The sequence below is a fragment of the Oreochromis niloticus genome, linkage group LG3 (assembly GCF_001858045.2).
Source record: "Oreochromis niloticus isolate F11D_XX linkage group LG3, O_niloticus_UMD_NMBU, whole genome shotgun sequence".
Taxonomy (NCBI): Eukaryota; Metazoa; Chordata; class Actinopteri; order Cichliformes; family Cichlidae; genus Oreochromis; species Oreochromis niloticus.
The window spans coordinates 77858759-77870652 of record NC_031967.2 but is presented as its reverse complement, the minus strand read 5'-3'; the positions used below and the strand labels follow the sequence as shown (position 1 = coordinate 77870652).

General features: G+C 39.1%; 1 protein-coding gene across 1 annotated transcript; it reads right to left on the bottom strand.

Annotated features, from left to right (window-relative positions):
* Positions 1 to 290: 290 nt before the first annotated feature.
* Positions 291 to 9744, bottom strand: LOC102082241 (desmocollin-3-like). The gene is made up of 14 exons (XM_005462133.3): positions 9706 to 9744; positions 8144 to 8214; positions 7889 to 7979; positions 7574 to 7782; positions 7377 to 7478; positions 7065 to 7217; positions 6659 to 6803; positions 6416 to 6570; positions 6158 to 6292; positions 5790 to 5975; positions 5459 to 5649; positions 3924 to 3991; positions 3670 to 3785; positions 291 to 1467 (listed from the first exon to the last, which is right to left on the bottom strand). The coding sequence occupies exons 2-14, from the start codon at positions 8180 to 8182 to the stop codon at positions 1456 to 1458; spliced, it is 1602 nt and encodes a 533-aa protein (XP_005462190.1). The 5' UTR covers positions 8183 to 8214; positions 9706 to 9744; the 3' UTR covers positions 291 to 1455.
* Positions 9745 to 11894: the final 2150 nt, after the last annotated feature.

Sequence of the window (11894 nt, the reverse complement as noted above, 5' to 3'; positions counted from 1 at the left end):
CAGAGTGCATTGCAGTTTGTGTGAGGAGGCTAACAAATTTGAGGTGTTGACTTGGCCTTTAAATTCCTCAGATCTCAGCACGCCTTCAGAAGTCCAGTGGAGTCTATACCTCAGTGGGTCAGGGCTGTTTGTCAGTAATAACACCAGTGCACCAATTATATCTGCAGAGGACTGAAGTAATTATAAACCAAGGAGTTGAGATGTTGGAACACTGCACATATTGTATTATGTGTATGTGGGCTCCACCCTGTGAAACACTAGAGACAAAACCTGAACACAATAAACAACCATTTTGGATCTGACCTTTATACAGTACAACCATAATTAATGATGAGGACATTTTTTTTGTTTTTTTAATTACAAATTAACAGATATTGGACAAAAACTTAAACAAATAAACAGTAAAGACTAAAAGTACAAACAGTACTGCTTTTAGTTGTATGGGTACATATATGCTTATTGTATGTTTGCTGGTTATGCTGTTTTATAATCACGTTCCTTTAAATGTTAAAAAACCACAAGTAATTGCTACAGTAGCAAAAATTAAACACAACTCCTTAATGTTAATGTCAAATAACAACTTAACAGCGCAAAATACATATAGGGTATACACTGTCTTTTGAATGGGTTTTTCCTGTGCAGCCAGTTGTATTTAGTTTCAGGCAGTAACACGTTAGCGCTCCAGTTCTGCCTTCGTGCAGATTGTAACACGACTACTGTTGGAAATGTTTCAACAACCTGACTTACAGTGAGCTCAAACTGCACCCGTCTGACAGTCAGCGAGTTGAAGTAAAAGAGGGTTACACACAATTTATGTGCCATTTGGAAATTCTGCAGAAGTAAATCAGCTGTGCTTAAAAAGATTATTATAAGATTATTATAAAGGTGTAATTTTACATTACATATTTTGAAACATTAGTTAATTGTTATTTTGTTTCATTATGTATTTGTTTTAATTAAAATTCACCCTCCAAAAATAAAGATATAATTTTTTTAGACATTGATTACTGAGGTACAAAGCTCCAAAAGATTGCATCTACATAGTTTTCAGTGCAAACCACTTTTACTTAAAAAAAAAAACCCAAAACACAACAACATTAACAACAAGGAAGTAAAGCAACAAAGAGCAATATCAGATACACACCTGCACCACTTGATTGTTCTTTTTTTTTTTACATTGTTACCCCAGTAACAAGCCAACCATTCAGACCCAATCTGCATCTTTTACAGCTTAAAGTTAACAATATTAATCTGGAGTGACTGTTTTCGTGTCTTTCTGCAGACCTTTGCAAGAGTTTTGAACTTTGGTCCGAGGATGTTCAGAAAATCAAGGTTATTGTTTTTGTTGTCACTGCATCTGATAGAATCAGCTACAGAGCCACATCCCCTGAATACTGCCCATCCTCTTCTGTTCCCATTTGGAAGACACAGGTAGTTTGTTATTATTACCCGTTATTACTTCCAAGCCTGGATAATAGGAGGAAGCATACAACACTTTCAAAGCTGCTAAGGACATGACTGATGGTCATATATTACACATTGAGCAAACAGATCACCAACAAGTTAGAGAAATAATATCTTTTACAAACTTGTTACTCATTAAATTTACATTTATTTAACTGCTGAAAAAGAAACTTCTGCTATTTTATTTTTGACTTTTTATGCAAAAGTCTGCCACAAGACATTTTTCTTGTATCAAAAACAAATAAATAAGATGTTTTTGATAATAAACAACATTGCATGATGTAGATAGTGGCCATTTGACTCCCAATTATAAAGAACAGAGGTTCCCAAATTGTGGGGCCCACCCCCTAGGGGGGCCACAAAGCCATTGCAGGGGTGCGTGGTATGAAAAGAAAAAAAAAAAAGGATGCTTGGACACTGCTAGCATAATGGACATGTTATTGACGGGGCTCCCAAACAAACGCAAAACAAGAGATGAAGCATCGCCAAATATGTTTCCAAACCAACTTCCTTCCAAGACAAAGAATAGAAAATATAGTGAAGCATATCTTCCCTTTCGTTTCACCTGCACAAGTGCCAAGGTAGGTTTCCCCTGCGTCGGGAGCATGTGCTGGGGTCTCCAAATCACAGACAAACAGTATCCCTCATTCTGTCACGGTCCTGGGTCGGTTCGACCCAGCATTTTGGGTTTCTTATGCTTTGGTTTGTTTTTCCTTTATGGATCATTTCTTATCCTCTGGTGATGCTGTTTTGATTGTAATTGTGTTCTGTTCCTTTGCCGATGAGTATTTCTGGTTTGGGTTTTGTTAGCTTGCCCTCATGTTTAGTTTAGGTGGCCTGTGTTTGGTCTTCTGTTTGTCCGTGATGTTATTGTGCTTGCTTATGAGTCTGCGTCTGTGTCTCTGTCTGTCGTGTGCTTCCTGTTTTATTCTGAAGGTCCCCGTCTCATGTGAGTGTGTTCAGTTTACGTTTCCCCTGTCTCGTCAGCTCTGATTTCTCCCAGGTGTGTTCCCCTCCTGTCTCTCATCCCTTGATTACTGCCATGTGTATATAAGCCCTGTGTTTCCTTTGTTCTCTGTCGCGTCGTTAACGTCTCTTCAACCCTCATGTTAACTGTGTGTTCTGTCTGCCAGCCTGCTTAGTTTATTTTCTATTTTCTCAGTTTAGGTTAGTTCTGTTCTGTTGCTATCCAGCAATAAAGCTGTGTGTTTTTGAGTCCACGTCTGCCCCCGCGTCCTGCATTTTGGGTCCTTTCTCCGTGCCTGCCTGCACACAGCCATGACACATTCTTGATTTTTATTTCACAAACACTTCTTATAATGACTAACTACTCCTGACATTTTGGAGATATTTTTTTTTATATAATTTTGGAGACATATTAAGCCATATGGAAAAGATATAATCTTATAAAGTTTGTATCTGTCTTGTGTGAAACCTTTGGTTCTGTTTTCACTCTTGTATGAAAAGCATACAAGAGTGAAAACAGATATAAGATCCCTTGAAAGATTATATAAATGAAACTTGTATGTTTTGGATACTTACTAAAACAATATTTGAAAGTAATGAGAAAGTGGCCACTTTCATGAGTAAATCATATAAGCCATATATGATTCACTATATGAAGTAGGCCCCATCTGATGCAAGTCTTTTATAAGCTGCTCTGTCCTGGTTGTTGTGTCCTTGGGTAAGACACTTGACCTACCGCCTTCTGGTGTTGGCCAGAGGGGCAGATGGCGCGATATAGCAGCCTCGCTTCTGTCAGTCTGCCCCAGGGCGGCTGTGGCTACAACTACAGCTTGCCTCCACAAGTGTGTGAATGTGAGAGCGAATGAATAGTGGAATTGGAAAGCGCTTTGGGTGCCTAGAAAAGTGCTAATCACTGACAAGCAGTATCCCACATTCTTGATTTTTAGTTTACGAGCACGTCTTGTAATAACTACTCCTGACACTTTGGAGATGTTAGCTCTTTATACAGTAAAGTTACAGTGGGATAGAAATAATATCAGGCTGATCCTGCCATAATTTGTTCCCCCTGCGCAAATCATGAACAAACAGTATCCCACAGTTGTTTATGTTTTTAAACCCATTTTTCACGAAGATTTTTCTTGTAAAACAAAGGGGGGGCTAGCAAAAGAAGAAGTAAATATGTTTGTTTTTTTAGAAAAAATGGAAACGGAGATATTGGTTACACATTACTATCCTTACCATGCTGTCCTCTGGAGCCTCTGTGTTAGATTTGAGTGGGATTCCTCCAGTGTCTCCAGAGTCATTAAGCTGCAATTTCTCTCTCTTTTTTAGACAGAAAAATACAAGGAGCAGGACTGCAACAAAAAAGCAGGCATATTCAAAATCAGAGCTCACAGAGTGCTTTTATGTGTGGTATACCCTACACTATTGAGCAAACTACAAGAGAACACCCCGGTAACCCTTACAACTTATAATTACAGTGGGAGACTCACAGAACAGTAGGAGCAGGACCACAGGACACAGTATAGTCATAATTCCCAGTAGTCCGAAGGACACAGACCTGCAGGAAAAGGTGTATCAGTCATTTTTCCAAGTGTCCAGGCAAAGGAAATAACCATACCCCATCTTACCCTGCATCCATAGCTGGACTAGCCATCGGGCATACCGGGCATTTGCCCAGTAGGCCGATGGTGATTTTTTGTTTTTATGAGCCGATGGTTTATGTTTTTTAATTATTTATTTATTTATTTGATAATGGTATAATCAAGCAAAGGTGGTGGATTGGCCAGATGCTGGCCGATGTGTAAAAATAACTCAGTTATTTGGTGGTGGCTATGGCGGAGCTTCCACAGAGGCCAGCAGGTGGATGAGGGAAGGGGAGGGAGGAGGAGGAGAGACCCAAGGCGGCCGCCGGTCCGAGTGTCAGGTGAACTGAACTTCAGGTAAGAAGTTATGACCTGCAGTCTATCTGGGTCAGATATAAACCAAGTTTAGGTGGAGTTTATTTTCGTTGTGCTGACTTTTTACAGTCAGTTACAATAACTCGTACTGCGTACTAGCTAGCATGACGGAGTTTCTATACAGCTGGGCGGGTGCTATGATGTTATTGATAGTGAACTTTATTTTATTCGTAAGGTTAATTATTAGAGTTGCCAACCGACCTGTAAAAAATGGAATCGTTCCGTATTCAGTGAAAATATTACGCATGTCGTGTTGAGCTGAGAAGGTACGCAGTTTGTCCCGGACTTCAGCTAGAATGGAAAAAGACACAAAGCTGGAGTTATTCTGTCTTTGCTGCACAGCTGCCTCTTCTTCTCTCATTCTCTCCCCCTCCCTCTCCTGTTGCTACTTTAATCACAAAATTGATCAATGATCAGCTGATCGGCTTTTCTCTCTTGTTTGTTTGTCTCCCACTTTGAGCCAGAAAGAGGAAACCGCCGGATGTCGCGCTAAACAACAGCAGCACTTTTAAGCTCGATCAGCTGTTGTTAGAATTTATTTAATATTAATTTCTAGTATCAGCTGATGTTTGCTGGAGCCACAGCCGTAAAAGCTGCTGGTCATGATATCGGTTTGGTTATCTGGTGAGAGGGAAACATGAAGATGAAACCAGGAGATGTCCTTACTGAATCATCAGAGCTGAACAGGTGATGGAGAAACAGGTTTACCTTTTAGGTGACATGGAGGAGTTGAAGGGAAGTTATGAACTGTTTCTGAGAGACAAATAACACCAGGATCCTTTTCTATGTAGCTGACAGCTGGTAACTGTGCAGGGGCGGGTCTAGCAAAGTTTTGCCAGGGGGGCCAGGTAGGGCGTTAACAGGGAAAGGGGGGCACAAGGAAATACTTTTCTTTCTTATTCTCATTTAAAATGTCTCGCTTTTATTAAATAATTATCTGAATCTTACAACCAAAGTTTTTATCTGATGTAACATGTATAGAAATCCTGCATATACACCAACAAGACAGTGTGCATCACTGCCATCACTGTTTTCATTCAAAAGCTTTATTGCTTTTCCTATAATACCTGGTGGGCGGGTCTCTAGTCAAAATGCCCGGGCTAATCTTTTGTCCCAGTCCAGTCCTGACTGCATCCACTTTTTCAACATTGACATTCACAGGGATGGACTGCCACGTGGCACTGCTGCCATTCAGTGATTCTACATTTTGTGCAGTGATCTGAAGCTGGACATCGTTGGTCTTCTCATAATCTAATGGCTGGAAAAAAGAAAAACATTTAAAAGTTTATGAATATAAATCAGCTTTATATAGGCTGACTTTCCATTAGATGTGACCCATGCAAAATGCTTACACCAAAATAAGTGACAAGAATGAATTGAATAATAAGCCAGTCTGACCTTTGAGATGTACAAAAGCCCTTCGTTTGTTTGGGGGTCAGTAACTATCCTGAATTTCCCATTTTCATTTCCTTTAGTAACGATAAACTTTGAGATCCAGTTCGATGTGTTTATCAAATCTTTATCTTGAACAGGAATTCGAAGTAAAAGTTTTTCACTTTCATTTTCTTGCACAGTGACATTATACTACAAGAAAAAAGCATGGGGGAGGGGGGGGGGGGGGGGGGGGGGTTAATTGTTGTTTAATTATGTTGGTAAAAAAAAAACAATGTTTTGGTGAAATAAGTCGAAAAAAACCACCAAAATCAATGAATATGACTTCAGTTATTCAGCTAAATTACATACTGATGGTTCTTTCAAGCACTTACAGATGATTTCATGAAGGTTGGTGGATTGTCATTAATATCACTCAGAGCAATTGTTGCTGTCGATGTGGCAAACAGACCATTTGGTGCACCATTCATATCCTGGATTTTTACAGTCACCACATGGTTGTCTTTTAACTTAAAGAAAAATGTTACAAAGTATTATAATAAAAATATGTTGTAACGCACCATCATCTATTTCAATGCTATTTTCAATTACATAAAGTTCACAGGTATCAGTGATGCAGAGGCAGTGCTCACCTCTCTGTCTAGGGTGTTGGTTGTTGTTGTGATGACACCTGTTTCTGGATGAATGGAAAACATGTCTGATCCAGATACGAGTGTATATTTAATCTTCACATGGTCGGTGCCAATTTCGTCTCTGTCAGTTGCACTCACCACTCCCACCACAGTCCCTGTATTGTAACCCATAATCATTTAGAGCAACTGCACTGCAAGTCAAATAGCACAGAATCATCTATTACTGTATCTTCTCTTTCTCACCTGCACTACAGTGCTCAGCAACTGTAAACTGTAAAGGACCTACAAACTCCGGAGCATTGTCATTGACATCGTCTACAGGCACTGTCAGGGGGAATTTCTCCTCTAGCTCCACATTAGTATGCTTGTCAAAAATACACAACACAATCTATGGAGGGAAGAAAGAAACATTTGAGTAGGTTAATGCACACAAATATAGAAAGCAGAGGCAGGAACATAACAAGACTCCATATGTGAACTGTGCCAGTTCCAGGTTTGAATGAAAAAATAAATAAACAAAAATGCTCAGTAAAGGATCGAATATTGTGTAACTATTTGAATGATTAATAAATCACTCCTTAAAAATGACTGCTGTACATTATTGGAACTCTTTACAAATCTTCTAAATCAGTTTCATCTTCACACTCACATTATATACTGGGAACTCCTCACGATCCACTTTTTTGAGCAAAAACAGATCCCCCGTGTCACTGTCCAGACTGAACACTCCAGTTGGATACCTATCGACTCCTTCTCCTTCGATAAAGTACCAATAACGGCTGTCTGAGGAACCTGACCCCAGCTACAGCAGAAACCAAATAAAATACATGTTAAGGAAAAGAAAAAAAAGGATTCTGTTATTTATAAAGTGTTTACAATCTTTACAATCTGATGTGTATTGACAATAAACATTTGTATACTACAGTGATCATAAATGATATAAATTTAACATTTAATTCACCTTTTCAATTAGTTTTGGATAGTTCCCTTCATAATTCTCCACTACATTCAATGTCACATAGCTTCGTCTTTTAGAGCGGTTCAGGGAGCCTTGGCCGCGTTCCTATGACATTCCAACAAGTTCGGACATGTTAGAAAAAAAAAAAAGACTGTGCCTTCTGAGCTGTATAAACGACTCACAATATGCAGTTGTCTTACATGTCTTTTCAGCATTGTACTGCGGACAAGGTGAACTTCCATCTTTCTTTCCCGTCCACTCTTGTCCTGAGCACACACAGAAAATATCCGTCCTCTTTCACCCACTGAGACAGACGTTGAAGCTACGACTGCTCCGTTACTTTTTATTGTAAACCTCGGGTCCTTCACAGTTAACTGCACTGATTTTGCATCACAGCCGACGGTTTCAACTGAAAAGCGAGAAAGGGAAAGTTAAAAAGAGCCATAAAACACAAAACATTCGGCTTACAACACTTTCTTTCACAGCAGGAATAAAACAAATAAGCAGAGCGGCACCTTTTGCTACTTGGTATCCAGGTGGAATTATTTCAGGTACAATTACATGGAGAGTTCTCAGCAGAAAGCACGACTCCACACAGGACAGGATCTGGAGGTGAAAGTGAGTTTCAAACTGACTTGTCACGTTTAAATGTTTTAATGCTTCTGGGTATTAAAATGTTGGCTATGGCAAAGAGGAATGACAGAAGTGACAGAAATGAAACACATATTGGTGATGCAGGAGTGCTATAAAACCAAACTAGAAGCAGTTACCTGGGTTAGGCAGATGGTGAATATTAAAAATTTCCACATCTTTAGAAGAAAACAATAAGACGGATTTTGTCCTGTATCCAAGTGTGGAGAGTCCAGTTAGTGTTTAACAGAGTAATAGATGACAAATGTGTCTAGTCTACTCCAGAGCTTTGTCTCCTGTCTGTTCCTTCACTCCTTTATTAATGCAAAAAGGCAGGTGTTTGTCAGATGGCTCTAACTGTCGCTGTTGGGTGAGTCAGCAGACCCACCTTTGATGACACACCCAAGTGTGAAGTGAATTGCCTTTAGGCCAGGGGTAGGGAACGTTAATCCTCAAGAGCCGGTGTCCTGCAGGTTTTAGATCTCACCCTGGGTCACCACACCTGAATCACATGATTAGTTCATTACCAGGCCTCTGCAGAACTTCTGGACATGTTTAGGAGCTAATTTAACCATTTAAATCAGCTGTGTTGGATCAAGGACACATCTAAAACCTGCAGGACACCGGCCCTCAAGGCCTGGAGTTCCCTACCCCTGCTTTAGGCTGTGCTCTCTGTTGTCTGCTGAGAAAGCCAACACCCTCAAAGTTGTGTTCATTTACATTTTTTTCCCACCAGCAGGGAGAAACTGTTTTTTACTTCAAGACATTAAACCGCTACTAAATGCTTTACTATTTACCCTTAAACATTTTTAGCAGTACTTTAAGAGCTACAAATACACATTATTAAAGCATGTAGCATTGTTTGTACAAATCCATGCATATAAAGTGAAAACAATATTCTTATGACACTATGGCATTCTGCAGGTACATTTATTAGAAGAAATACTGGTCTGTCTGTTTCTTTTTGTCAAGACTTGTCCCAGGTCTACACAGACAATTGGACATTTCTGTAGGAGGAGCAAACTTGAGCTCCTCTCTGAACATCACTAGAACTGGAGTTGAACGCTCTAATGGGAGCAGCTGAGCTTGCCACAGCTAAATGCTCACTATCTCTATAAACTGGTGATAAAAGTGAATGTGATCTTATTCCATCAATAAAAAAGTAAAAGTTAACTGTTGTCATACTCATGCTTCACAGTGTTTACATAATTCAAAGTCTAAACAAGCCTGTGTGTAACAAACCGGTTATTTCGGGTTATTTAGCTGGTCTGCTGGTCTATTTCTGATTACTTTTCCCTCCACAGTATCCCAGTAAGATTAATCATAACAGATGTTTTTAGATTCTGTCTTTGCTTTTGCTGAGTTGTGCACTGCTAAGAAATCCTAGAGGTAATCTTTCTCTGGAAGACCCATAAGCCATTTTTAAGCTCTAAGTTAAATTCATAAAATGCACAACATGACTACAAACTTCAGTTCTCTGTTAGTTTGAACCAGGAGCGATTCTAGGATCAGAGCTTTGGGGGTGCTGTTGTTAAAGAGGGTCAAAAATATTTCAAGCCAGGTTGTTTTGCAGATTCTGTATAGCAGCTTTAATATAGGGAGGACACAACTTCCAGATTGTGTGAGTAAAATCAGGTTTTTTCCTCTTCGTCAGTTTAACAGTTTCTGTTTTCCTGTCACTGTTCCCTGTCTGTTTTCTTACCTGGTTCTTCCTGACCTTGTACTTTCTCCTCATGTTCCCCTCTTTCCTCTCTCCCTCTTTGGACTGACAATCATACACAAATAGATTGTATTCAATTAGATGAAATTACATTAACATGAAAAAATACCATTAAGATCAGTAATAAAAAGTCCTCTCTCAGTGTACTTTCAACCAAAAGGCAAATAACCAAACTATATGTACAACTAAGAAAAGCTATAAATATTAAAACACTGAGCCAACAAGGTTCTTGATTGATGGATCATTTGATCTTACACTTTTACCTAAATGTGGCTCCTTTTTTAGAAAAATAAAAAAAAACAAACTTCCTCATATCCATTCTGAACCTGGCTGTCTCTCTGTACACACACACACACACACACACACACACACACACACACAACAGGAGTTATAAGGTTAATTGGCATCCAGTCAGTTAGCTAGTTAGTACCTTGGCTTTAATATCGGCACATATGACAAAATAAGCAGATTCTCTCATCCCATTTCAAACAGGACAGTGGTAACAACAGCAGGCTACGGACATTTTTAAGTTTTTGATTTTAAATAGGCTCTAAAAATTTCAATGGGAGCAACAGGACGGTTGAATGTCGCTGATTTTACTACAGAGTAGGGGTATCCAACATGTCTCCAACATCGCTCTAGCAGAAAGGGCACTAGAGCCGGAGAAGGGGCGAGGCGAGCTGGAACGAAACGTTTTTTGGAGGGGGGAGGGGCATATCTATACTTTAGTTGTTAAAATACTACATCTCAACCAATGTTCCCTCTAATTTTTCATGTGTCTGAGCGAACACACAAACTCCCTGAGCGACCCCTTGGACCACTGTGAGCGACATCAGACGTGGTCATCACATGACATCACATCACACTGTGGTCACGCCAGCGTCGAATCCATCCAAGTTACATGGTTTATTACAATAATCAAATTACAGCATTTACATTTCTGTTAGACAACTTATAAATAAATGTTTTATCCCACTTACAATGAAAATTACAAAAAAAAAAAAAAAAAAAAAATCTTTTTAATGACCTGTGTAGTATGTTAACACTATTGGAAGTAAAAATAACTTGAACTCCAATTTTGAAAACACAACTTTCTTTTTTTTATCTTTTTTTGTAAATTCTCTGACTTGTATTATGAGTCTGTGGTCTGGGAGAGAGTCCTGTAACTCTGTCTGCAAAATACAGTATATAATGAACCAAGGTTGGGCAATCAATTATATAGTTACTTCTTCAAAAAAGTTACTGAGTTTTGCAAAAAAACAAAGTGTTTTGCAGGTAAAAATTAAATGTTTTTTTTAAATAAACATTTCAAACTATTTACAGAACAATCAGCTGTTCTGCATCAAATCTGATGCCACACAAATTATTTGTGCCACTCCAAAAACTAATTTCTGTCCACTATAAGATAAAGGAGAACAACAGCCTGATACCTGCAGGCCTGACAACAGGAGATGTATCACTGCTGTAACACCTGTAACATTCAGCAGTCGCCTCATTGCTCTGACACACACAACAAAACTATTGACTACACTACACACTAACGACACACTAACTACACAAGATTTGAGCTAAACGTTGCAAATCTCTCACATCTCAAATCACCGCCGTCACTCCTAAAACTTCCCCCCGTTTCTTAACAACTAAATGCGATGTTTTGATTGGTCGACATGTTACATTTTTCGACCAATGGGAAAGGGTGAGGGGGTTTTGGTTTCGTCTTTGCTCACAGGCGGAGAGTGCTTTTGAGCGTTTTCTTTATAAAACGCCGTTTTTACCGGTGTCGGCACATATTTACTTTAATTTAAATTCAGGTTAGAATTCTTTTTGTGTGCGCAACACAGATTTTCTCTGCGCAGAGACCGTGCCAACAGTGCGCAATTGCGCACGTGCACAGCTTAGAGGGAACATTGATCTCAACAGAGTACTGTATGGTTTTTATATTTTTAGTAGTATGTCAGATAAACAGGAAATATTGTATAAAAAATAGTAAGAAATCTTTGGGGATGATTTGATTCATTTTGAAATGGGCTAAAAACGCCCCTGGTTTGAACACATCTGTTACAATTCCACGTAAATGCTAGAGAGCTAAGAGAGGCTGTTGTGAGAATCAGTGTTTTAAAGGAAGTTCAAAATAAGCTTCAAATGACCTCATAAAGGGATTATAAAAGCTA